Source organism: Terrapene carolina, unplaced genomic scaffold (assembly GCF_002925995.2).
Source record: "Terrapene carolina triunguis isolate 2854851 unplaced genomic scaffold, T_m_triunguis-2.0 Scaffold428, whole genome shotgun sequence".
Classification (NCBI taxonomy): Eukaryota; Metazoa; Chordata; order Testudines; family Emydidae; genus Terrapene; species Terrapene triunguis.
In genome coordinates, this window is record NW_020664779.1 from 710112 (window position 1) to 735783 (window position 25672).

Sequence of the window (25672 nt, forward strand, 5' to 3'; positions counted from 1 at the left end):
TGCTAAAGGCATTTGTATCTTTTAATTTCTGGCAACCTTCATTAATCCTTTCTTACTGAAAATGGGTGAGTATTTATTGATTGCAGTGTTGTTGTAGCCGTGTTGGTCCCAGGATATTAGAGAGACAAGGTGAGTGAAGTAATATCTTTTGTTGGGCCAACTTCTATTGGTGAAAGAGACAAGCTTTTGAGCTGCACAGAGCTCTTTAGAGCTTGGAGCACCTACAGCACTGAGTGTGGTACTCAGAGCATGCTACCAGACATCTAGAAGGGACTCGTGTACCAGGGTACTCAGAGCGACTCCCTGCAGGGGGGCTGGTTACGGTACCAACTCACATTGATGTCTGGTACAAAGAGCCTACAATGTGAATTTAAACCATTTTAAATCATGAAAAGAGTTTTGATTAACTTTTAAAAATGATCTTTGCTTAAAGTGTATCCCACAAAGAAAAATCTAAAAAAAAAAAAAAAAAAACCCCACTAAGATTGCTTAGGAGGAACACCCAGCCACACAAATGCTTAAAAACACAGAAATAACCAACTACCACATCTTAACCACTCCAAACATCACATTCACCACTTTATCTACCCTATCTCCCCATGTAAGTATTCTCACACTTCTTATCAAACTGTCTGTACTAGGCTGTCTTGATTATCACTTCAAAAGTTTTTTCTCTTACTTAATTGGCCTCTCAGAGTTGGTAAGACAACTCCCACCTTTTCATGCTCTCTGTATGTGTGTATATATATCTCCTCACTATATGTTCCATTCTATGCATCCGAAGAAGTGGGCTGTAGCCCACGAAAGCTTATGCTCAAATACATTTGTTAGTCTCTAAGGTGCCACAAGTACTCCTGTTCTTATTATGAAAACACTTATCTCTGACCACAGCAATATCAATAAGCTGGGCAGAATTCAATTTTTAAAATAATTTTGATGGATAATATTGATGTTTATTTTAAAGCTTTTTCTTCTATTTTTATCAATTTAAATGTTCACAGTTGCAGGAAATTATGGGGAGGCCAGACAACGGGGGAAAGGAGTCTTGCAATAATTATTTAATGACAGTAGACATTGATATTCAAAAATGTAACACTTTATAACCATTCAAACACAAATTGTCAACATCACATGTGAAAATATACTAAATATATACTCTTAAATCAAACGCTAATAAATTCTCAAGAAGCATTTTTTCTTACTTTGCTTATATGTAAATTTCAATGAATAGCGATGGAAATGTTTTTTATTCAGTTTGTGTATGTACGGAAAAATCAACATTTACCTATAAAAAAAATCTAGTCTTTCCAAATCTAAACATCAACAGCTATGCACCAGTCAACTGTATGATGTTGTTATTTCCCCCGGGGGAAGCATGAGATGAATAAATGAGGGAATCCGGGCCCTTGGAGCAGACCAGAAGGTGTGGATTGGTTCTGAGGAGGAGTGGGTTCAGGCCCTTATTCCACAAACCTTTAAAGAGGATCTGACAAAGCAAAGAACCAAATTCCAGTAACCTTACTGAATACTACTATGTACTAAATGCCCCAAATAGCCAGGCAAAGAGAGGCAATTGAGCTCATTACTGTTACTAATGGGGGCATTCAGCACGTTACATTACTGGGATTTTGTACTTTACCTTTGCAGGTCACCTTAACACTGTGCAGTGTAAAGGATTTAATAATCTTAAAGAGATTAAGGTTTCAAATGCTGTGAACAAACTGTAAGCACCTAATATGACAATTCTAAAATTTAAAATGTGCAAAAGGCAATTAAAACATGAATTTGTGATTATTTTGTGCATGTTTTACATATTCATAAGCCTGCTCAAAGGGGCACACAGTGCATTCTGATGAGCAGTGTTATTTCCCCGCAATGCAAGCCAACTTCTGTACAGCAACATACTAGAATCTGTGTAACCTTGCATTAACTGTCCTATTAATGAAGTTTGCCATCAATATGATTTATTCAGCCATGGCTTGCGGCTTTATGCTGAATTCCCCATTATGCATGAATGCTTGTTTGTAGTATTACAACAACAGTGGTAAAACCTGACAACAGTAAATCCTTTCTGATCAAATTATAGCCTTGTGCCGAAATGGGGATCCATATGGGCCTAGCAAAGTATTTTCATTATTAATTCCAGTATTGAAATTTCGTTGCCTTTATCATTTCAAACTGCATCAGACTGACACAAACTTATGTGTTTAAGTTGTCAATTCAAATAAAAATCATGTTTGCCCCCAAATAAATATATTTCAAGGAAATAATTGTGTTGTAAAACTGATCTTACACCTGTATGATACTCTCGCCTCTCACCCAAGCATAGAATTATAAGGGGTTCAGATGCTTTTGCTTTAAACTAAAAAATGGATTAGTTTAAAAAATAAACCGCTTAAGTTTAATGAGGGAATTACACCTCTACCCTGATATAACGCTGTCCTCGGGAGCCAAAAAATCTTACCGTGTTATAGGTGAAACCGTATTATATCGAACTTGCTTTGATCTGCCGGAGCGCGCAGCCCCTCCCCCCCGGAGCGCTGCTTTACCGCCTTATATCCGAATTTGTGTTATATCAGGTCGCGTTATATCGGGGTAGAGATGTACTCTAAAAGCCAGATTTTCAGGAAATTATGTCAACCACAGTGCATCCAAACTGTATGCAACAAACAGCCATGCATGTTTGTAGCCTTCTAGTAGACCTCCCTGTGTTCCCTACAGAAGCCCCCAGAATCTAATCACAGCAGCAGTGTATGTATGTAGCCAGGTCTGTAGATTTATATACAAAACAGTAAACACAATTATTTTGAACTGAGCTGTGTCCACAGTTTCCTCATAGTCCTAATTTTTTTTGCTAAGACCCAAAGACACAACAACATATTCCAACTGGTAATATATATGAGCAATTACCATCAGTATATGTGGTCTCTCAGATGATCAGGTCCTATTAATTCAGGGCTTTACAAATTAAAATCAACACTTAGAATTCCACCCAGAAACCTATTAGCAGTATTGATGTCATGTGATTTTTTTGATACACCACTCAATAGGCAACAGCTCCAATCTGTACAAGCTTCTGAATGGTACAGTATGTAGCCCTATTCAGAGCACATTACAACAGTCTAGTTCTGAAGTGGTCAAGGCATGAACAGTTGTGTCCAGGTTGCCATCCAAAATTAAAAGGTCACATTCTTCTAGCCAAGTACACACCTGGCTACTGTGGTTACCTGAACAGCCAGAAGTGACCCAGTTTCCAATAGATATCACATTCGCAATTAGAATTTTAAATGGCAGATGCATTATTTCAAATTTCTTGAGATATCCTTCACCAGCCCTTCACCAGCTGCTTCTTTCAACCCAGCAACCTAGCAACACTGGGACAGCCGGTGTAAATTGCCATAGTTCCACGGATGCTCTGTCCCATTATCTCTACCTTATCAAAACTGGAAGACAGTACACTAACCTCTATCCAGATTCTAACCTCAGACAGACACTGGCTTATTCATTCAATTGCACCTGCCAGGTCAGAAGTGATTAAGAAATAGAGTTGGGTGCTTCTGGTATTTTTACAACACCACAGTGCAGGTCTCTTTACTAATGCTTCCAAAAGACTGCTAAATAGTGGGCAGAGGTGACAAATTAGACACTTTTTGGTATCCCAAAAGGACAGATATTTCAGGACACCCATCACCACTCTGCAAATTCTCAGAAAGAAAATAATGAAGACACTCAAGAAAAACTCTGTTCTACACCAGCTGTGTCAATAAAATCTCAGTCAACGGTATGAAAGGCAGCTAGAAGGTCTAGAAAAATAACAGACATCTGAATGTCATCCATTGTTCCATAAAGATCAACCACCAATGCTGTTTCTGTCCCACTCCAATGTCTGTAACCTAAGTCCAAGGAAATCTGAGGATTCCAGGAAAAACCATGATGACTGACCAAAACCTTCTGTAAGACCGTTCCTAAAAGTGAGGATTAGAAATAAGTAAACAGTTATCAAGATAGTTAACTTTAAAGATGATTTCTTGAGAAAACAAACCCTCATAATGGTTTCTTTAAAAGGAACTGGCTTACTGACTTTTCCACCCCAACAGGGAGACATGGCCAAGTTCTACCAACAATTGGCTCATACGTCCTTTTTGGTCTTCACTAGCTAGGAAGAACACAGATACAACACACAGACTGTGGTCTGAAGCACCATCACTTGCTTCAACTCAAGCAAAGCTAATTAAATAGTTGCCTTTGAAGATGCTGACCTACCCCCATAATAACATGTGACCTCTCTCACAAAGTAACAAGAAAATGTTTCACATGGAAAAAAATTGACTCTATAAATCAGTGGCACCAATTTCAAGCTATCAACCATCTTGAATTATTCTGCTGAGTGAGAGACTGCAGATAGCATGGTGGAAATGAAGAACCACTTCTTCATCATCCACACAGACAAATGTAAGACTTTAGAAGATCTACGTTGCAACTGGTATGACAAAATTATGGATGATATGGGATTTTAAACTAACCGATTCCTTTGAAGACTTAGACATGAACTCACAAAAGCAAAGAAACTGTTAGGATTGCTCTGCCAAACCATTTACCTGGTTTTGTGGGTTTATGCCTGTCTGTTATTTTATTTTGGTGGGAGAGGAGTTGTATTTAATATTTTGTATCTAAGATGATAACATTTGTTTCTAAACTTCAGTACTAAACTGCTGTACAGTTATGGTAGGGTCTACTGTATGTTATGGGTATAAGAAACATAGCAAATACAGATCAAGAAGCATGGTTAGGACATATAGTCCATTCTCCAGCCAGTGTGGAACAAGTCCTCAGAATCTCATTTCTAGTGCTTTGTCCAGTTTCATTTTTAAATGTTCCTAGAGATGGGACTTACTAATTTATCCGCTACTGTGCTCACAAAGAACCAGACATCTCTGATTTGTATCAGAGTCAGCAACATTTATGGGGAGTTTCTTTGTTCCATTTCAGGGATGTGCTGGTTAATGTTCACTTTGACAGGGGTGGAGGAGGGAAACAGTAGAGAGAATTTCTCAAGAAACATTTCCTGTATCAGTGCTCTTCATTGTGAAGCTGGGGAAGAAGAAAGCCTGTATTTATTCACCAAGGGAAAAAAACATGCACTCCAATGCAAGAAGAAAGTAGGAGTTCATAATAAAAATGATGCACAAACTATTGGAAGCTTCTTTCCATTTGTCCACAAAGGAACAAATGTAGAAACACTTTTTGGAGCCCCTAGTCTAAAAGCAGAAAAATCACAAGACATTATCATCCTGCATTCAATTTTCATTTACTTATTGAAATCCCTATGCCCTTGTTTCACACACTGAACAGTATCTGCAATGTCAGGAAGAGGGGTTCTTCCTTCTTTTCTCAGTGCTTGTGAAACAGTGGGGCTCTGGCCGAGAACTGAAAGCTCCTCTCAGGCAAACACTGAGTTTAGGCCTGTCAGGGTCATCCCAGGGGAGAGAGCAAGATCCTGACTCTTATTGCTCTGTCAGCAACTCAGATTCTGCTATGTGTAGCAATTACTCCCTCCATTCCCCACTGCCAACTTGATGAGCAATTCTGGGTCCTTGGAGATTTGAAAATCAGCTAGTTTTCTTCTAACTGTTACATCTCAGATAGACTCTCCCTTGTGTAATAACACATGCACCCCAAGTTGTTATTATAACAACTCTTGCCACTTATACAGTCCTTTCATCTTCAAAGCACTTTACAAACATCAATTAACCCAAATCTAGATTATTAATTAATCTGACAACTAATTTGCTATACATGTGACAGTTGTAATAGTGATAAAGCCGGATGCGACTCCTATAGAGGTCAACAGAAAGACTCTGCTTGACTTCAGTGAGAGTTGGATCAGACCCATTGTATGAGGAGGATTATCATGAAGCAGCCTCTTCAATACATTCTAGAATTTCTTCCTTGTAGCCAAATTTCTTTTTTATAAATATAGGCTAGGTGGGAAGAGGTAGGGGAGAGACCTGGATCTCTGTGATCTGTGTCCTGTGGTGAAGGAGGCTAGAACACTGTGGAGAGTCAGGGAGCACAGAGAGCACAGCAAACTACTGATTGCCACCATCTACTCCCTGCTCAGGTGCATTTCCTTCTCCTCCAAGGTCCTAGTGCCCACCTCTGCAGCTAAGTTAAAATCACTGACCAAAGAGAAGAGGAAAGATCTTCTGGACATCCAGGACATCAGTGAAATTATGCTATCTGGGGACATGGCATTGAGCAAACTTTTGGTGCAGGCAGCTGGGCTCAGTCAATTTTTATCTAATCCTGAATACATGGTACTCTTCAACTATAGGGTACAGTTGGCTGTATATATATGCTGTACAGTAACTTGTTAACTTTATGCAGTTTTCTAGACTACTGGCATCTTAATTCCTGGATCCACCCTGTTTAGAGGTTATGGAGAATATCTGATCAGTCCTCAACCTCTTCATACAAATCCGTGATCAAAATGCACTGCTGAGATTAATCAAGACTACAATCATTAAAAGAAATTGCTGAGTTATAGATTAACCAGATCTGACAAAATGGGAAGAGTAGCTGCAACTAATTGCCCACAGCCACTGTAGACCTCGTGAGGAAGAACCAATGGGTTTTTAAAATGCATAGCCCACATAATGGTACTCCTGTAACCACTGGCATGTAGACAGGGAATGGGAAAATGTGAAAAGAAAGATAAACATTTAGAAGACTAGAATGTTAGCATAGTCATATACAGGAGAATCAGGACCTAAGACTTTTGTACAAAGAGGCCTGAAGATACCCTCAAAAAATATAGATTTTGTGGCATGTTTGTTTCCCTTTCATGTTCCTCAAAATAACTAGATCATTCTCTGAGGGACCAGTTCTGAAACTCTTGCTCTTGTTGAGTGGTACTTATTTACATGAATAGTCCCACTGACTTTTTGTCAGGTTTCTGTTGCATCAAATACATGTATGGATTCCACTCCACAACGATCCAAAGAAATCCACATTTTCATTTTGACCCGTCTGAGGGAATCTTAGCTGAAATTATCAAGAAGCACATCCTATGTCACAAAGAAACTTCCCTGAAAACTCACAACAACATTACTTCATTGGGATTGCCAGTAAAGTAAATACCACTTACACGTCAATAAAGAATCAAACCTCTGAGAATTACTTTAGTTATTTCAAGAACTTTAATCTCATCTAATGAAAGAACAGATTTACTGTAAAAACTGCTTGAGGCATCTTCAGGCCTCATGTAGAAAAGTCATAAGACTTGATTCTCCTCGCACTTATTTTTCAACAGTTTACCACCAGAATGACTCCACTGAGTCAATGACATAAATCCTTATTTACACCAGTATAAATGAGAAGGAAATAATTGATTCAGTGAGATTATCTATGTGTAAGTATTTCTCAACAGGAGTAAAAGTTGCAGAAATGATCCTGAATCAGGTTTGACTGACAGCATACTAATGGATAAATGAAACTATAACCCTCTGCTAGGAAGTTACTTTTAGACTGTCTTCTAGCTTTGGTTCTGGCTGTCAGTTTGGTTCTACATGGAATTAAAAGAACAACAAAACAAAACAAAAAGAACAAATGTGCATTCTTCTCAGGAAAACCATGAAATCCATGGATTTTTTTAAATTGCCTTTTCAATTTGCTTGCATTTTCCTTTTTTCAATCTGGCATTTAAAATCCTGCACAAACATTATTGCTGTTGACCATACACCATGTCTTGTTGCATTAGCACTTAGAATCATGCATGACAGATAAAACACAAAACAGTAAAAGCACTAATGGATTTGTCAGAATGTATTACTTATTGCTTGTCACTTAAGCTTTACTTTTAGTCTTCTTCAGAGGTTCCACTAGGTTAACTTCACCACTGGCTGCTTTCAGAGATTTTGAGTGCTTATTGAAGGATTACAGTGTACAAAATACCTACATTAGCAAGATTGTATTGATGGTCACTGTAAGCTTATTGCTCTAGAAAACATTCCAGGGATAACTTAGACAAATATCAAAATAATAACTGCTGTTCAATGTTGCTTCACATGGGCTAGTGCATCCAATACATTTACGGGCCTTTCAAAAAAGAATTGCTAATGATCCAAAAAAATCCATGAGATTCAGCACTTTTGAGCAGCCTGGAAGAAACTCAGGTATAACTACTACTAAACAAAGAGACACAAAGGAATTGTCCTGAAAATCCACAACACAACATAGGCTACAATTTGACTAGAAAGAGCATCTTGGAAAGAGGATTCAGGTTAAAGTAATGAAGTGATATTAGAAGGCTAAAACTAATACATGAATCCTGTATGATAAAATATACATTTCTAAGAAAAATCAAACTGTAGAACATCATCTATATTATAAGGCATGAACCACATTGTGACTCTGCACTCTATATGATTTTATGGAAATATGCTAATGAGTATGAATATGATGTAACTGGAATATGCTTCATGCAAAAGATATCTTGTAAGGTATCATTACAAAGTTTATAATCTACTGAGTGTGGTCATCCTATTTGTATAAATGTATCACTCTTGTATCTGAAACTAGAAATATGAAATATAACTCTGAGGGCCTATTGTAATGATGCAAAGGGTGGGCCATTAATGGTGGTATGGAACCTTGATGGCTCCCATTAACCAGGACAATTGACTGTGGATGGCCCTGTTTGCAGGCAGGCCTTCCTGAGAGTCAGGCTGGGAGGAAAGAAGGCTTGGGGTCTTACAGTGACATGTGATCATGTCACCTGAACTGGAATCCATCTTTAAGCTGGTGTTTTTCCATTGAGAAGGAGGGGTGGGAACCCAGAGGGACAAAGGATTCCTGCCTTATGCAAAAGACATATATAAGTGGGTGGAACAGAACAAAGGGGCAGCCATCATGAGAAATCCCCTAGCTACCACCTGAGCGGGAAGAAGGGCTGTACCAGGGGAAAGGATTGTGCCCAGACTAGGAAGGCGTCTAGTCTGTGAAAGAAACTTATTGAAACATCTCTGAGGGTGAGATTTTATCTGTATTCAACTGGATTACTGTATTAGGCTTAGATTTGTGTGTTTTATTTTATTTTACTTGGTAATTCACTTCGTTTTGTCTGTTACTACTTGGAACCACTTAAATCCTACTTTCTGTATTTAATAAAATCACTTTTACTTATTAATTAACCCAAAGTATGTATTAATACCTGGGTGGGGGAGGGCAAACAGCTGTGCATAGCTCTCTATCAGTGTTATAGAGGGCGAACAATTTATGAGTTTACCCTGTACAAGCTTTATACAGGGTAAAACGGATTTATTTGGAGTTTGGACCCCATTGGGAGTTGGGCATCTGAGTGTTAAAGACAGGAACACTTCGGTAAGCTGCTTTCAGGCTAGGTCTGCAGCTTTGGGGCACATGGCCTGGGTCTGTGTTGGAGCAGACTGGCATGTCTGGCTCAGCGAGATAGGGTGCTGGAGTCCCGAGCTGGCAGGGAAAGCAGGGGCAGAAGTGGTCTTGGCATATCAGTTGGAAGTTCCCAAGGGGGTTTCTGTGATCCAACCCGTCACACACATATAATGGTGTCAGCCAGGCCAAAGAGGTTATTGTGTATATTGTTTATTTAAACATAATGTAAATCTGTCTTAAGAAGACAGTGTTAATAACAATCAATCAACCATATCATCTTAGCATGAAAATTCAGTTTTAGCAGCTTTAATAGAGCCTGTTGGATTGAAAAAATGTAGTGCATTATTATTATTTATATAGACCCCAATCCTGCAAAAACCTATGCATGTACAATACATCTCTTTGATGTCCTAGTACCATAGAGGTGCACGATGCTCTACAAAACAGAGACAGATGGAGTCCCTGCCTTGAAGAGTTTACCACCCAAAAGATCTGATTCTATAATCTTTATGCTGAAGAACAGTACTTAATTCCATGAACAGACCCAATGAGGTCAACGGGACTACACACGTGAGAACTCAACTACAGATTGACAAATCAGGGACTACTTGTGTGACAAATTGCTACTCAGAACAAGAAAGAATGGCAGAATCAGGCCCCAAGATCACCTGTGGGCTTAGGGTGACCAGGTGTTCGGTTTTCGATCGGAACACCCGGTCGAAAAGGGATCCTGGCAGCTCCGGTCAGCAGGGCCACTGACTGTCTGGTTCGTGGCGCAGCAGGGCTGGCAGGCTCCCTGGGAAGCAGCCGGCATGTCCCCCCTCCGGCTCCTACGCATAGGGCAGGGGTGGGGAACCTAGGGCCAGATCCGGCCCCATGGTTAATTTCATCTGGCCCACGGCACCCCCCGGTGGGGCAGGAGCCATGAGTGCCAGCTTGCCCCATTGGTGGGTGGGGGAAAGCCCTGAGTCTCGGTGCCCTCCCGCAGGGCTGGAGCCGCTGTGCCAGCTTGCCCCACTGCAGGGGTAAGCCCTGAGCCTCCGCCCTGCCACGGGGCTGGAGCCACAAGCGGGGGAAGCCCTGAGCCTCCGCGCCCCCCTGAGTGGGTGAGTGGCCTGCGATCGATTTTTTTCTGTGGGTCAATGGCCTGTCACTGAAGAAAGGTTCCCCACCCCAGAGCCTGCACCCCCAGCCGAAGCCTTCACTCTCCCCCGCCCCATGCCCCAACCCCCTGCCCCAGCCCTGATCCCCCTCCCACCCTCCGAACCCCTCAATCCCAGCCCGGAGCACCCTTCTGTACCCCAAATCCCTCATCCCCGGCCCCACATCAGAACCCACCCCCCAGCTGGAGCCCTCACCCCCCCCCACCGCAATCCCCTGCCCAAGTCAGGAGCCCCCTTCTGCACCCTGAACCCCTCATTTCTGGCCCCACCCCCAGCTGGAGCCCTCACCCCCTCCCACACCCCAGCCCCCTGAGCCAGCCCAGTGAAAATGAGCAAGTGAGTGAGGGTGGGAATAGCGAGCGACGAGGGGATGGATTGAGCCCGGGCAGGACCTTGGAGGAGGGGCGGGGCCTCGGAGGAGGGGCGGGGCAAGGGTGTTCAGTTTTGTGTGAGTAGAAAGTTGGCAATCCGAGCTGACCTCAAAGAAAGGGCAACTTTTTCAATTATGATTAAGGTAATCTATCTTTTCTACATAATAATGTGAGGCCTGTTCTGTATGAGAAGCCCATCAGTGGAGCTACTCAAAATAATAATGCTGCCTATGCTTCACAATATGGAGGAAATTTTCAAACGCACAAATGGCAGGAAGATGGCTAACTGCTATTAGTGCTTTTGAAAAATCCCCCCTGTATACTTAAAGCAGGGAAACTAGGAAGGTTTATCCTTATTGTACTCTGTGCAGATATTTTTCTGATTTCTCTCTCTCCTGCTTTTAGTACTTTACTTGTCTCTACCTTTTTGTCCCGGTTTCCTCCCAGTTTTGCATGCGTGTCCTTTCAGACTGCTCTCAGTGCATTCTCCACAATATGGATTCCCTGCAGCATACATGGTACTTTTTGTATTGTACAGCATGTGCTCGCCACTATTTGTGCAGTGTACTCTCTTATGTGCCTTCCCGAGTGTTTATTTACTACAGCACCTAATGTAAAGGAGGCAGTTTCTAGCTTATGTAACCAAAGAGCCTCTAGAATGAGAGAAACCGGGAACTATTAGGATGAATAGACAGAAGATAGACAGAAGCTCCTTAATATGCAATACTAGGTTCAAAATGCCCCTTTATTTAAAGTGAAAGATAGGCCACCTTTTAGGTGCCAACATTCCACAATTAATGACCTTCAGTGTAACTGCTTGATAATGTGTACGAGGTAAATGAAATTGCTCTCAAAGGGATCATGTTCTCCTTGAGCCTTGTAAATAAATATTCATATAAACTGATCCCTGGTCTTTACAAATTAGGAAGAAAACATGTCAACTTTAGCCCAAAGGACTCTGTCCTCCCCGTCAATGTGCAAAGGGAGTTACAGATCATCACTGAGGGGTGACTAGAACCCCAAAATGGTGTCAATGTCTGTGAAGAAAAGCCAAGTAGTTCATAAATCTAATACTTCATTAACATATTACCTTCAGGAGTAGTAATTATGACTCAGTAAAATGAACTAAAGCTTTAAGAACCATCCTGAGAGAAATAAAAAAAATGTTCTCTGTGCCACAGCTAAATAGGAAGATAATAAAAAAACCTCCACAAGGAATCCAAAATTAACAGATTCTGTAAAAGAAACTGATGAAAGAGTTTTGAGGGAGTCTATTCGCTGGCTGCTTTAATCTTATTGACCTTGCATGTCTTATCATTTTAAACACAACACATCTTTTGTGCAAGAATGTTTCAAATGCCTGAAGCGTTCTAAAGCTGTTGTGAATCTGAGACCTATTAAAGGCAAACTTTTGAAAATGAGCTGTATTGTTTTAATGTGTTTTTGTGATGTTAATCCCTGTTCCTCATAATGGGAGTGAAAGGGCTAATCTCAATACACATGTGATTTCAATGGCAGAGATGAAAGGCCAGGGCATGCAAGGCTCTGCCCCAATTGACATGTGCAGAGCCTTGCATGGTGAGGTGCAGAGGCTATTGTTAACTCTTCTTTCATCGGGGATCCAAAGGAAAGAGGTTCCAACGAGTCATTGCAATGCGTCCATTACTGGGCAAGTAATTTGCAAATGTTACACAAGCCTATATCTTCTCCTAAGCTTTTCTGTTTCCCCAAAGGCTCCATTTAGAAATGCCTTTCAAAGTGACATCAGAATGAAATAGCTAGTACACATGCAAATTATCCAGCTTTAAATTATTTCTGTGCCCCGTGTTTAGACTACCCTGGCAAGTGGCTGTGGCTCAGTCAGAATATACTAAAAGCCTCCATATTTAATACTGTGAAGGATTTTTTTTTCCAGCACGTTTCAGAAATATATTACTTTCAAAGCTTTGTTTCACTTTAGAAAATAGAAAGTCAGGGTTTTTTTTTTTTTTTTTTTATAAATGCTCTAGTCTATAAGTATTCCAGCACAGAAACTTTATGCTGAAAAGTAGACTTAGGCAATTTATACTGCACCACAAAAATGTACACTATACTACAGACTCCCAAAACTCCTTCCTCTATTTCCTCTCTGCTGTTACAGGTCCGAAGTTATGGTCCAAATGGAATGGTAATTTTAGAAGTACCATAATACAGCCCTGGGGGCAGACAACTCATTTTTGGACACCTCTGTACTACATTAATGTAGTCTTGCAGTCCCACCTATCCAAGAGGCTTAAGGGCCTGAATTTTAAAGATGCTCCAACCTGGATTCTTACTGGGGAGGTACAATTTTGCACTCACAATTAATGGTAACAGTATTTGTGATAAATTGCTACCACTTAGGTATCTATTGTAAATACCTGATTGCGGGCATAGGCAAATACTTAGACATCTGAATCTTTGGATCTGTGCCTGCAATTATTTACATACACAAAAATACAGAAAAAACAAAAGCTATTTGTTAGGGCCTGTAACGTGGGCTGTCTGCCCTAGAGGTTAGAGCCAGGAATAGGGTCAGGCTCGGGGGTCATGTCAAAGGTCCAAGCTGGAGTCAGCAACTGGGGTCAGGGCAAGGAAGCAGGATGAGGAAGCGTGGAAAGAGGAACAGGGACGAGGCATGGTAACAGGAATAGGGACAAGGAGAGAGAGCAGGAATGAGGAGCAGAAACCAGGCAAGGAAGCAGGGACTTGGTCAAAGGGGTCACGGAGAGACTAGCTGCTCAGACAAGAGAAGTGACAGGATCAGGAAGCTTTGGACACCACCGGATATAATCAGAAGTTTGCTGTTTGTCATCTGACCTCACTGAGTCAGCAGATGTAGCTTCTGGTGGTGGGAATTAGCAGCAGTTCCCTTTGCAGCTCAGTGGAACAGAGAATAAGGCTCCCCCCTCAGCAGCCACATAGCCTGGGTTTGAGAACATCAGTGCCAAACCCCCACTCCCTGGGCACCACGAGGCCACTCTTCTCAGGGTGATTCCTGTGGAAGGCCTGTGCTTTTGCAGGGACATGTACATGATGAACTGTCTCCCAAGAGTGTTCTTTGGGCCCACAACCCTCCCAAATCAATCAGATAGTACAGGGCCACTCTGCACATTTGAGAGTCCAGGATGTCATGGACCAGGCACTCCTCATGCTCTTGGTCTTGAACTTGAACCAAGGAGTGGAGGTGGGATATCTGGCTGGGGAATGGATTATCAAGGAAAGGCTTCAGGAGGGAGACATGGAAGACTGGGGTGGATCTTCCAGGATCAAAATTTATCAGAAGGACAGAAAGATTGTGCTGGTGGGGGAGAGGTGAATATAACTGAACTGCTTGGTAATAGTAATACTAAAATTTAATATCCCTGTTGGGGGGTGGGGGGATGACACACCAAAGCAGCATTAAATGATAGCATTTAATTTCAGAAAGGGGAACTGTACAAAAGTGAGGAAGTTAGTTAGAAATTAAAAAGTACAGAGCCAAAAGTGAAAATCCTGCAAGATGCATGGAAACTTTTTAAAGACACCATAATAGAGGCTCAACTTAAATGTATACCCCAAATTTAAAAACATAGTAAAAGGACCAAAAAATTGCCACCATGGCTAAACAACAAACTAAAAGACGCAGTAAGAGGCGAAAAGGCATCCTTTAAGAAGTGGAAGTTAAATCCTATTGAGGAAAATAGGAGCATAAGATCTGGCAAGTCAAGTGTAAAAATATATTTAGGAAGTCCAAAAAAGAATTTGAAGAACAGTTAGCCAAAGACTCAAAAAGTAACAGCAAAAAAATTTTTAAGTACACCAGAAGCAGTAAGTCTGCTAAACAACCAGTGGGGCCACTGGATGATCAAGATGCTAAAAGAGCACACAAGGAAGATAAGGCCATTGCAGAGAAACTAAATGAATTCTTTGCATCGGTCTTCATGGCTGAGGATGTGAGGGAGATTCCCAAACCTGAGCAATTCTTTTTAGGTGACAAATCTGAGGAACTGTCCCAGATTGAGGTGTCAATAGAGGAGATTTTGGAAAAAAATGATAAATTCAAGAGTAATAAGTCACCAGGACCAGATAGTATTCACCCATGAGTTCTAATTGTGGTATGCACCCTGTTATTTAAATCAGCTTCTGTACCAAACTGGAGGATAGCTAATATGACGCCAATTTTTTAAAAAGTCTCCAGAGGTGATCCCGGCAAATACAGGCTGGTAAGCCTAACTTCTGTACCAGGCAAATTGGTTGAAACTATTGTAAAGAACAAAATGATCAGACACATAGATGAACACAATTTGTTGGGGAAGAGTCAAAATGGTTTTTGTAAAGCGAAATCATGCCTCACCAATCTACTAGAATTCTTTGAGGGGGTCAACAAGCATGTGGACAAGGGGGATCCAGTAGATAGAGTGTCTTAGATTTTCAGAAAGCCTTTGACAAGGTCCCTCACCAAAGGCTCTTAAGCAAAGTTAGCTGTAATGGGATAAGAGGGAAGGTCTTCTCATGGATCAGTAACTGATTAGAAGATAGGAAACAAAGGGTAGGAATAAATGGTCAGTTTTCAGAATGGAGAGAGGAAAATAGTGGTGTCCCCCAGGGGTCTGTATTGGGACCAGTACTGTTTAACATATTCATAAATGATCTGGAAAAAGGGGTAAGCAGTCAGGAGGCAAAATTTGCAGATGATACAAAACTACTCAAGATAGTTAAGTCCAAAGCAGACTGCGAAGAGTTACAAAGGGATCTCACAAAACTGGGTGACTGGGCAACAAAATGGCACATGAAATTCAATATTGATAAATGCAAAGGAATGCACATTGGAAAACATAATGCCAACTATACATATAAAATGATTGGTTCTAAATTAGCTCAAGAAAGAGATCTTTCTTTGTGGATAGTTCTCTGAAAACATCCACTCAATGTGCAGCGGCAGTCAAAAACGCTAACAGAATGTTGGGAATCATTGGGAAAGGGATAGATAATAAGACAGAAAATATCATATTGCCTCTGTAGAAATCCCTGGTACTCCCACATCTTGAATACACTGCGTGCAGATGGGGTCGCCTCATCTCAAAAAAGATACATTGGAATTAGAAAAGGTTCAGAAAAGGGCAACAAAAATTATTAGGGGTACGGAACGGCTTCCATATGAGGAGAGATTAATAAAACTGGGACTTTTCAGCTCTAAAAAAGAGAGGAGTAACAGGGGATACGATAGAGGTCTATAAATCATGAGGTCTATAAAAGAAACCTTCAAAACCAGACTGTTATATCAGTAGATGCTTAAATCTTTCACATACAAGTTCATCTTATCCCATCGATTGACATGAGAACTATGGGAAGGAAAGAGGGTGGAGGGGGATTAAAAGTATAATAATGGAATGTGCATCACTGGGTGGGGGTGGGAGTGGGAGTGGGATGGGCAGAACACCACATGGGGTTTTAGCAGACCAAGAAGTCTTAAAATGACCCTCAAGTGGGCCTCTCTGGAGAGAGGATGTCCTGAACCTTCTCCCAAGATTTACAGATTAGAACCTCTCTAATGTTTCAACATTAGGGCACCAATTCAGCAAAGCACTTAAAGATGTCAAACTTTAAGCTTGTGTATAAAAGCATCTCTATTATAGTTATTTGGAGTTAAGCAGGTATTTATGTGCTTTCTGAATCAAGGCCTGGGGGCAGGGATGCATGTTCCATTATATCTTCGTACAAAAAGGCAAAACATCTAGGCTATAATTTTCTTATCTGGATGCAATATTTAAATCTAAGTCTAAATTTGGAACCTAAATAAGTATTCTCATTTTCACAGGTGCTGAGCCCTTGCAATGCCCATTGACTTCAATTGTCCTTCAAGTCACCTTTTGGGCCACCTCTGGATAGCCTCTGCTTTTTCCTTTTGAAGCTCTACATTGCGATATAATAAAGAATACTTGCTCCTCTGGCCTGAGTTTGAAAAATCAGATCTTTTGGTGTTTAGGTAACTAACTCATGGATATTTAATTTATTCAAGGAATTTATATAAAATGCAGCCTAGAAAGATAATAGAGTAATTGTTCTGACACCTCACATGACTGCCATCTCACACAAGCTACAGTAAATAACTCCTCCACATATTTCTTCATTTGCATTAGAAAGGTTCTTTAGCCAATACCCTTTTTCTTATATGTAGTTTAAAACAGAGGCAGTTCTTCTCCTCTGATTATTCTCTTTCACCCCTACGGCTATGTTACAGTCCCAAAGCATTCCCATACATATTTCCTCAAACACAATTGGTTTGACCTCTGAAGAACTTGGGAGCAGAGGGAAAGTTCCTGTATGACCCCAGCTTCCTGACGCTGCCCAGAGTCACTCTTTTGAATTTTTCTCCTTTTCACCATCTAAGATCTGGCTATCACATATGACGTTACCCCCACTGGCCTCCTCACTCTCCCCTACCTCCATCCACCTCATCCTCTCCTCTTCTTTGCTACCCTCTGTCATTCTCTCCCCTGCCATCCCTGCTCCTTTGACCCTCCTTCTGCCCCAGAACTCATCCCTCCACCTTTTCACTGTTGCCCAGCATGCCTACCCCCAATAACGAACAAAAACCCAGGAAGCAACCTTTACCTACTTACTGATATGGCCATCATCATCATCATACCCACATCACTACAATTCTTTAACACCATTGCTATTATTAAGACAATAAGTCACAATCTCCATAATAAACGCACAAACCTAAGCCACCCTATGATTCTTTGTCCCCTTTTTTCCTTAACCTTAACCTTTCCCCCTACCCATCTGTCTCCTGAATGCTTAGAATGTAAGGTCTTTAGGAGTGCCCCGTAAATTAATAACAATAAAAGTCAACTTTCTCTGGGGAATACCCAGCTTCTGATACAGATACCAAAATAGCAGAAGGCTATGAGATTGGGGGTCAAGGACAGAGAAGGAGATGAACTTCAGAAGATGAATAGAAACTCATTTTTACCATTGTTGGACCTTAATTCATAGTGGAGAAAATGAAGCTCAAACAACAACTACACCCAATAAAAAATATGAACATACATCATTTTGGATAGAGGAAAGATTTTATAGATTTTTAACATTTCATATATGCGGGGGTGGAGGGTGTATATCTATCTATATATAAATAGCACTAGGGAAAAAAGGAACATTCTTTAACAATATCAAAATCAAAACAGGTCAAATTTAAATTTGAGAACAGGTCTGTAAGGAAACATATTACTTCTGTATTATAAAAGAAACATTGTAAAGTTTTGTATCCTAGTATTGAGGACAAGTTTTCTGCTGGTGTAAACTGATGCAACTCCATTGTGTTTAATGGGACTACTCACAGACAAAGTTACACATGCTCTGAAGCATTTTCTGGATTGGGACCAAAATGCTGAGCAACTTGCAACATCACAAAAGGAGCTGGTTGCCACTGCGTTTCTGGAGAAGACCATGAGAGAGGCCATTACTGAACTGCTACATATTGATTCTCGCCTGCCTTGTATCTTGCATAGTCATATACATTTATGCAGTGTGAGCGCAAATTGGGTATTAAAAGTAACAATGAGAATGGTAGAATTTTATTCCCACCCTGCACAAGGGAAAATGGTTATACTGTACAAGGTGCAAGACCACGGAGAACCAGGCTCCTTATATTTTGCAAGAAAAAAAATATTAGTACTATCCAACAGCTCCCAGAAAATTCAAGAGATACTGTGAATCTACCTTGGCATTTAAATGGCTAAACATAGATTTCTAAGAGATGAATGTGTGACACCTCTCAAAGAAATCACAATGTAATTCTACATGTCCTTTGAAAACAAATTTGAATCCTTAACTCAAGCAAACTGTTAGGCTAACAAGAACAACACCAGGCAAAGAAAGAGAGAGAAGGGAACTTTTTACTCAAGTGTAATGTCTCAAGCATAAGGATGGTCCTAACGTCTTCACAAACTCCAATCACTCACCCGTTGTATGCACCATTCCTAACAGATCTACAGATTTCATTAGTGAAGTAAAAGGGGCTGGTTCTTTACTGGAGCCGTTCATAATCTTGGAATTCCCCTCATGAATTGCAGGACTCTAAGAGCAACCCAATTAGAAGACATGGAAACATGGCCCCTGCCTTGATTTCACCAGAAGCATCAAGAGACAAATGAGTTTCCCCACCACCAGCATGCAAGGCTCTCACCATCAGTCTGTCTGATGGTCCGTAAGTGTGGTGCTACAACATCACATATTCCTTTTTGATCATCTCGGTTTGCACATATTGACAACTGTATTATTATATAAGTTCCCCCGGTAAGCAAAGGTTGTTCATATGTCGGAGTGGGGAAGCCGTGGTTAGATGGTAGCTTCCTTATCCGAATATACTTCCATTAGATGAATAATTCTAGTTATAAATTCTCCAGCAGCATGTATAAACTGCTTGGCATGTACATCCACCTTATTTTCCAGGTTACTATAAGAACCACTGCAATTCAACTGATTTAAGTGGAGTTTCCCTGGGAGAACTCACATTGTCAGAAATGGTCATTAGCTAAACAACTTGGATTACCATTGCTGCGCATCTCTAATTTGATTTGACTAATCATAATCTGGCTGTGTGATCAGCATTGGTGTCAAAGGAGAAGACATTGTGAAGTTGCAATCTTTCATCGAAAACTGGAAACAAAGTTTGGTTTTCTAAAAGGAACACTGTTCCATGGTATAGACAGGCCTCTGACCTTTAGTCTGCGATCTTCATCTCCACTGCACAGAGAATTTACAGACACTTTAAAGGATTTCCAGGCTGGATTTAAGTTATTCATCACAACCTGAGAACGAAAAGAAAGAACGAAAAATACTTGACATTTGCATGTTTCAAAATAGAATGCTGAACAATAACTATGACTTTCAACACAGTATGTTAATCAGAAAGGGAAAAATGTGCAGAGAGTAAACCTTTAATCCATCAAATTAAGTGCACCATATTGTTGGAAATGTTTTTGTAGCAATCCACTGGACAAGCAAAGACTGTTCTGCTTAATGAAATCTTTTCTATGTGTACTGTTATGCTTGGATGGCAACAAGGGAGAATTAATACAGATTAGGCCCTGATCTGAAGCCCAGTGAAGGCCACAGGAGTCTCCTGCTGACTGCAGTGGGCTTTGGATGAGGCTCTTAAAAAGGAACAGCCTGAGCTAACTAAAAGCCCAGTGCGTTAAAGCCCTTGAAAATGTTTGACGTTTAAAGAGTTTATACATCACACAAGTACTCTTTACTGACATAGTGACTGCTGACCAATTAGTTACCCGGGAGTAAATCCTGCCCCCACCCCTCCAACAGATGGAACAAGCCCTGAATGTAGCAAAGTCTTTGTGGGTCTACTGTGAAAAGATGTAGAGAGCTAGCTCAAAGACCCAGACCCCTGCATGCCACAGGACTGTGTTCCAGTCAAAGCACCAGTGGTGGAAGCGACTGTGTCTGTCTGCACTAGCAGCAGCGCACTGAAGCCCGGTGTATGTAGGTGTGGTTTGGGGGGAGGATTCCATCTACTCTGGCCCCCTGGACCTTTCCCACGCACAGCCCATTTTCTCAGGTTTTTTGTTAGGAAGAGGATATGCCCCATGGTATGTGCTGTATCAGGTTATTTACCATGATGGTAAGTACCAGTGCCATGCAATTAGAAAGTTAATGATATGGTTAGAATTCTGGATTCAGATTCTTGCCTGTGGCTCCCACAGATTGCAATAGGGGTCAGGCGTACATGTCTGAAGTCAAAATTTGATTCTATGTCTAATTTTTCACAGAACAGTGATTCTCCACTTTGGAATCTATGAAGGATCTGATCCTTTTGTTCTTACATTGGTAAAACTCCCATTGAACATAGTCATGGAGCACGGACAGTGGGATCAAGCCCAAAGACACTAAAAAGGGCAAGAGCCACATATGTGACATCATGAAAAAAAATAAAGATGGGTATAAGCAGGCAGAGTGGTCCACCTGGAGAACCAGTCAGAATAAAACAAAACAGTCTTGAAGGCTAGGTTCTTCCTCCAGACTTCTATTTCCTGAAGGTCTTGGAATGTACACGAAGCAGCCTTATTTAAGCATAAGGGAAAACAGCCAAACAAGAATGAACAGAAGTAGTCTTCATTACAGAGCACAGTATATGCCTTCTCTGTAACATGCTGCTTGCATTCTGCCTCATAAAACGACAGCTCTCTTTTCAGGCAGACAGATCCCAATGTTTTCTCTGTAACTTTCTAAGACCACATCTACCCTGTGACCTAAGGGAGTGACTCCCAGCTTGTGTAAACATGTGCTTGGTTTCATCTGTGCATTTAAAATAGTTGCGTAGCCAGGGTAGTATGGGCAACAGCAATGGTGCTGACTACAAACCTGCCTTACCCCTGTGGATATGTACTTGGCATGGCTAGCCTGCACCAGTGTTGCCCGTGCTACCCCAGCTACAATTTTTAGCATGCTAGCTCAGATGAGTATGTCTGTAATCCAGGAATCACACCCCTAGCTCCAACTGTAGACGTAGTGGTGGTCTTAGCAGTTTCATAGATACATGCTAAAACAATCTGGTCTTATACTTCCAGAAAAGAGAAATGGAAACCCAGTTCCATATTACCACTTCAGCCCTGTACTGTCTGAGGCCAGAATCATGCAAAGACTAAGTCTTTGTCTACACTAATGATGTAAGTCGATGTAGGTTACACTAGTTAAGTTACATAACTTACATAACTTATATCGACTTAATGCAGTGTCTATACCGCATTATGTCAATGGGACAAGCTGTCCAGTTAACATCGCTTCCACCTCTCATTGAGGTGGATTAATTAAGTAGATGGGAGACCACTCTCCCATCGATTTATGACTTTATCAGACCCGTTAAAATGATGCCCGCTGCATCAATCGCAGCGGTGTTGATTTAGCCCATAGTGTAGACAAGGCTTTACTCATTGACTGACGTCAATGGGACTACTCACAATGCATAAAGAAGGCATAGGACACCTGTGCCTATGTATCAATTTTGGGCCCTGGTGCTTCATTTGCACATTAAGTCAACAGGAAAAAAGCAAGTTAACAGGAGAATGAGAAAGACAATATGGCATCAGCACACGGAAGAACAAACAGCAGGGGAGAAGAACTTTGTCTTGTGATACACTTCAAAGGTTTTCTGGACTTCTGTAAGGAAGAGGAAAGGGAACCCTGTGATAAGCCATAATTGAAGGAGCAAAAAGGACAGCCTTTTTTGTATTCATGAAAGCTGGGTTCTGGTCCAGGGGGTTGGAGACACTGGGAGGTTGCTTTAGGTGAGAAATTTAACTTAGACAAAGATTTCATCCTGCTAAAGTTATGTTTAGTCTCCTAGAAGCGTGTTATATTTCTGTTTTATTTGTAACTATATCAGTTTCTACTACCCTTACTCAATATCACTTGATTCTTTTTGTTAATAAACCTCTCTGAGTTTTATCATCAGTGGGAATTGTTAGTTGAAACCAGTAAGCGGGTGTGCACACTGTCTCTTTAGAGGCAATAGGCTTGGTAATTACTGTGTGTCCAGTGACAGAGGCTGAACACTCTTTAAAGGGGCTCAGAGACTGGAGTGCAGCAAGTGTTACCTGCCATGCAAAGTAAACGCTGGCAGAATCCTGAGAAGTTTGTCTAGAGTGGCTAACAGACGAGGGTGACAGAGAGCAGTCATCCCATTTAGCACCAGCAAGTCTCACTTTTGCTAACGCACAGGGGTAACAAGGTCACCTACAGCAGGGGTTCTCAACTTTTTTTTTTTTTCTGAGACCACCCCCCCAACATGCTGTAAAAAAGTCCACAGCCCACCTGTGCCACAACAACTGGTTTTCTGCATATAAAAGCCACAGCCAGTGTTACGGGGTAGCAAGCAGGGCAATTGCCTGGAACCCCATGCCACAGGGGCCCCGACAAAGCTAAGTTGCTCAGGCTTTGGCTTCAGCCCAAGGTGGTGGGGCTCAGGGACCCAGACATCAGCCCCATGCAGTGGGGCTTCGGCTTTCTGCCCCAGGCCCCAGCGAATCTAAGGCTGGCCCTCTTTGACAGACCCCCTGAAACCTGCTTGTGGCCTCCCAGGGGGCCACAGACCCCTGATTGAGAACCACTGCCTTATAGTTCTGGGTGCCCCGAGAAAGTGTCACCCCATCAAACACAATTATATACTGTAAATTAAATTAAGCCTGCATCTTAGGCAGGGCCGGCTCCAGGGTTTTGGCCGCCCCAAGCAGCCAAAAAAAAAAAAAAAAGCCGCGATCGCGATCCGCCGCGGCAATTCAGCGGGAGGTCCTTTCCTCCGAGTGGGAGTGAGGGACCGTCCACCAAATTGCCGCCGAATACCTGGACGTGCCGCCCCTCTCCGGAGCGGCTGCCCCAAGCACCTGCTTGCCAGGCTGGTGCCTGGAGCCGGCCCTGATCTTAGGTTCCAAGAACACTCTTCTCTTCTCACTCCCAGCAGCACACATCAGGAGTAGTTGTACTGAAGTCAATAGTTACCCTAGTGTGAAACTGGGGGGAAAGGAGTAAGTAGGACCTCAGTGAGTCAGTGTGGGTGCTTGGGAGTGTGTCCTTTGAAATGGCAGAGATAAAACTATTCCTTGCTACAGACCAGCTGTGCCCCTGGAGAATAAAACCAGCCCATTACTCACCTCAGTCCTGTGAACGAGCTGCTGTGTGGCATCATCATTCATCCGGAAAATCTCCAGAAATGGATCAGATTTGCTGAAAAAATCCTAGAATAAAAATCAGAGCACTTTACTCTTGAGACCCATTGGAGTGTATCCACAGCATCCCTCTGCTTCCCTGCTAATGAAAAAGAAATGCTAATTCTGTTTCAGTGAGACAATTAGGTATCCCAGAAGTATCTTTTATCCTTACTCGTTCCACCAGGACTTACACAATGTTTCCGCTGGTCTCAGTTTGGCTATTCAATCATGGCAATAGGCATTGTTTGCAGTAATACTGTGGCCTGCTTTCTCTTTTAACGATAACTTCCCCACCTGTACACAACCTGATTCCTGCTGAGTGCAGCCTATCTAGCTGATTTATTTCTGTCCTAAATACGAGTTTGGTCATTTATCATCAGTTTTATTATATTTGGGAAGCTGGACCAGATTTCAAAGGAGTTACACCATGGATGAATTTAGTCCTATTTAGATAACCCGAACAGAAGTTCAATGGCTGGGATATAATGCTATTGTCAACAAACATTAGCACAGGCAAGCTATGTTGGAGGCTTGGTGATGCATTCTTAGAGAAAAGAGTCCTCCTAAGTATTAAAGACATGACCTGTGTTTAAACAATAAACAGAACAGGGGGAAAGGGAAGCTGCTAGATGCCCCTAACTATGGGCCAATCCAAAATATCTAATCCTTACAAATAATCCTTTTTGGGCACTTCGACTCAGAATCTGAGCTGTGCTATTATGCACTGCATGCAGCTGATTGTAGGGGAGGGCTGCAAAGTGTTTACTGGACCCCCATCCTGGATCCTGTTCCTGATGCAGTATTGAGCATCTTTTGGGCTTCTCTAAACTGTGCTGCTGTCTATAGCCCCATGGGGCTGCTATTAAAGCTGCCGACTGTTGGAGCACAGCAACATTCTGACCATGGCCCCTTTTCTCTCAACCACAACCTCCTACTGGCCCCCTGTAGCAAGGAATCCCCAGGTAGATGGTTAAACCAGCTTTCTAAATGCAGCAGAAGCACCCCCCCCCCCAAATTCCTCTGCAGTACTGAAAATTCAAACAGAATAACAACATTTTGTGAGTTCAAGAGAAAAAGAAAACTGGAAACAGATTAAAACAAGTAAACAGAATCAATACAGCGTCACTGTAGTTCAGTGTCATGAAAAAACTAAAGAACTGACTTAAGTGGAGTGCCCTAAATACATTATTTTAAAGACTATGCTGTTTTAATAACCTAGGAAAGGAAGGATTTTTAATTATGAATTTTAGCTTATGGTGTCTCCTTAAATACATAAGAAAAGTTAATTCTTTCTGAACCTATGCAGTAAACATCACTTAACATTAAAGTTCCTTAGTAACAACTCAGAAAAAGTCTGTGCTCAAGAAACACTTATCTGCTAAGAGATTTATCAAATTTTGTTTCATAGTTATTAATGTTTTCAAACCATTTCAGCTGTTACAGTATGTCTCTCAGCATGTTCAGCTTTATTTTATTTCACAATAATATTAGAGCAGTCCTCTTTCTGGAAGATGTATCATGCAATAAAGGTTTAGTGTCTAAGGCCTGGTCTACACTAGGCTTTTATGTCGACTTTAGCGCCGTTATATCGAATTAACCCTGCACCCGTCCACACCAGGAAGCCATTTAGTTCGACAGAAAGCTCTCTTTAAATCGATTTCTGTAATCCTCCCCAACGAGAGGAGTAGCGCTAAATTCGACATGGCCATATCGAATTAGGCTAGGTGTGGATGGAAATCGACGGTAATAGCTCCGGGAGCTATCCCACAGTGCACCACTCTCTTGACGCTCTGGACAGCAGTCCGAGCTCGGATGCTCTGACCAGCCACACCCCCGGGAAAATTTGAATTCATTTTCATTTTCCTGTCAGGGCAGTTTGAATCTCAGTTCCTCTTTGGACATCGAGGGGAGCTCAGCAGCAGTGGCAACTATGCAGAGCTCTCCAGCAGAGATGGCCGTGCAATCCAATAGAAAGAGGGCCCCAGCATGGACTGATCGG

The 25672-nt window shown here is 41.6% G+C and overlaps 1 protein-coding gene across 1 annotated transcript in view; it reads right to left on the reverse strand.

The window, feature by feature from the left end:
* Positions 1 to 25672, reverse strand: part of CPNE4 (copine 4) — a 335404-nt gene that overhangs the window by 88623 nt on the left and 221109 nt on the right. The window contains exons 6-7 of the mRNA XM_026658337.1: positions 23617 to 23700; positions 19675 to 19764 (exon numbers count right to left, since the gene is read on the reverse strand). Coding sequence (XP_026514122.1) covers positions 19675 to 19764; positions 23617 to 23700 — 174 coding nt within the window. The remainder of the gene's footprint in view (positions 1 to 19674; positions 19765 to 23616; positions 23701 to 25672) is intronic.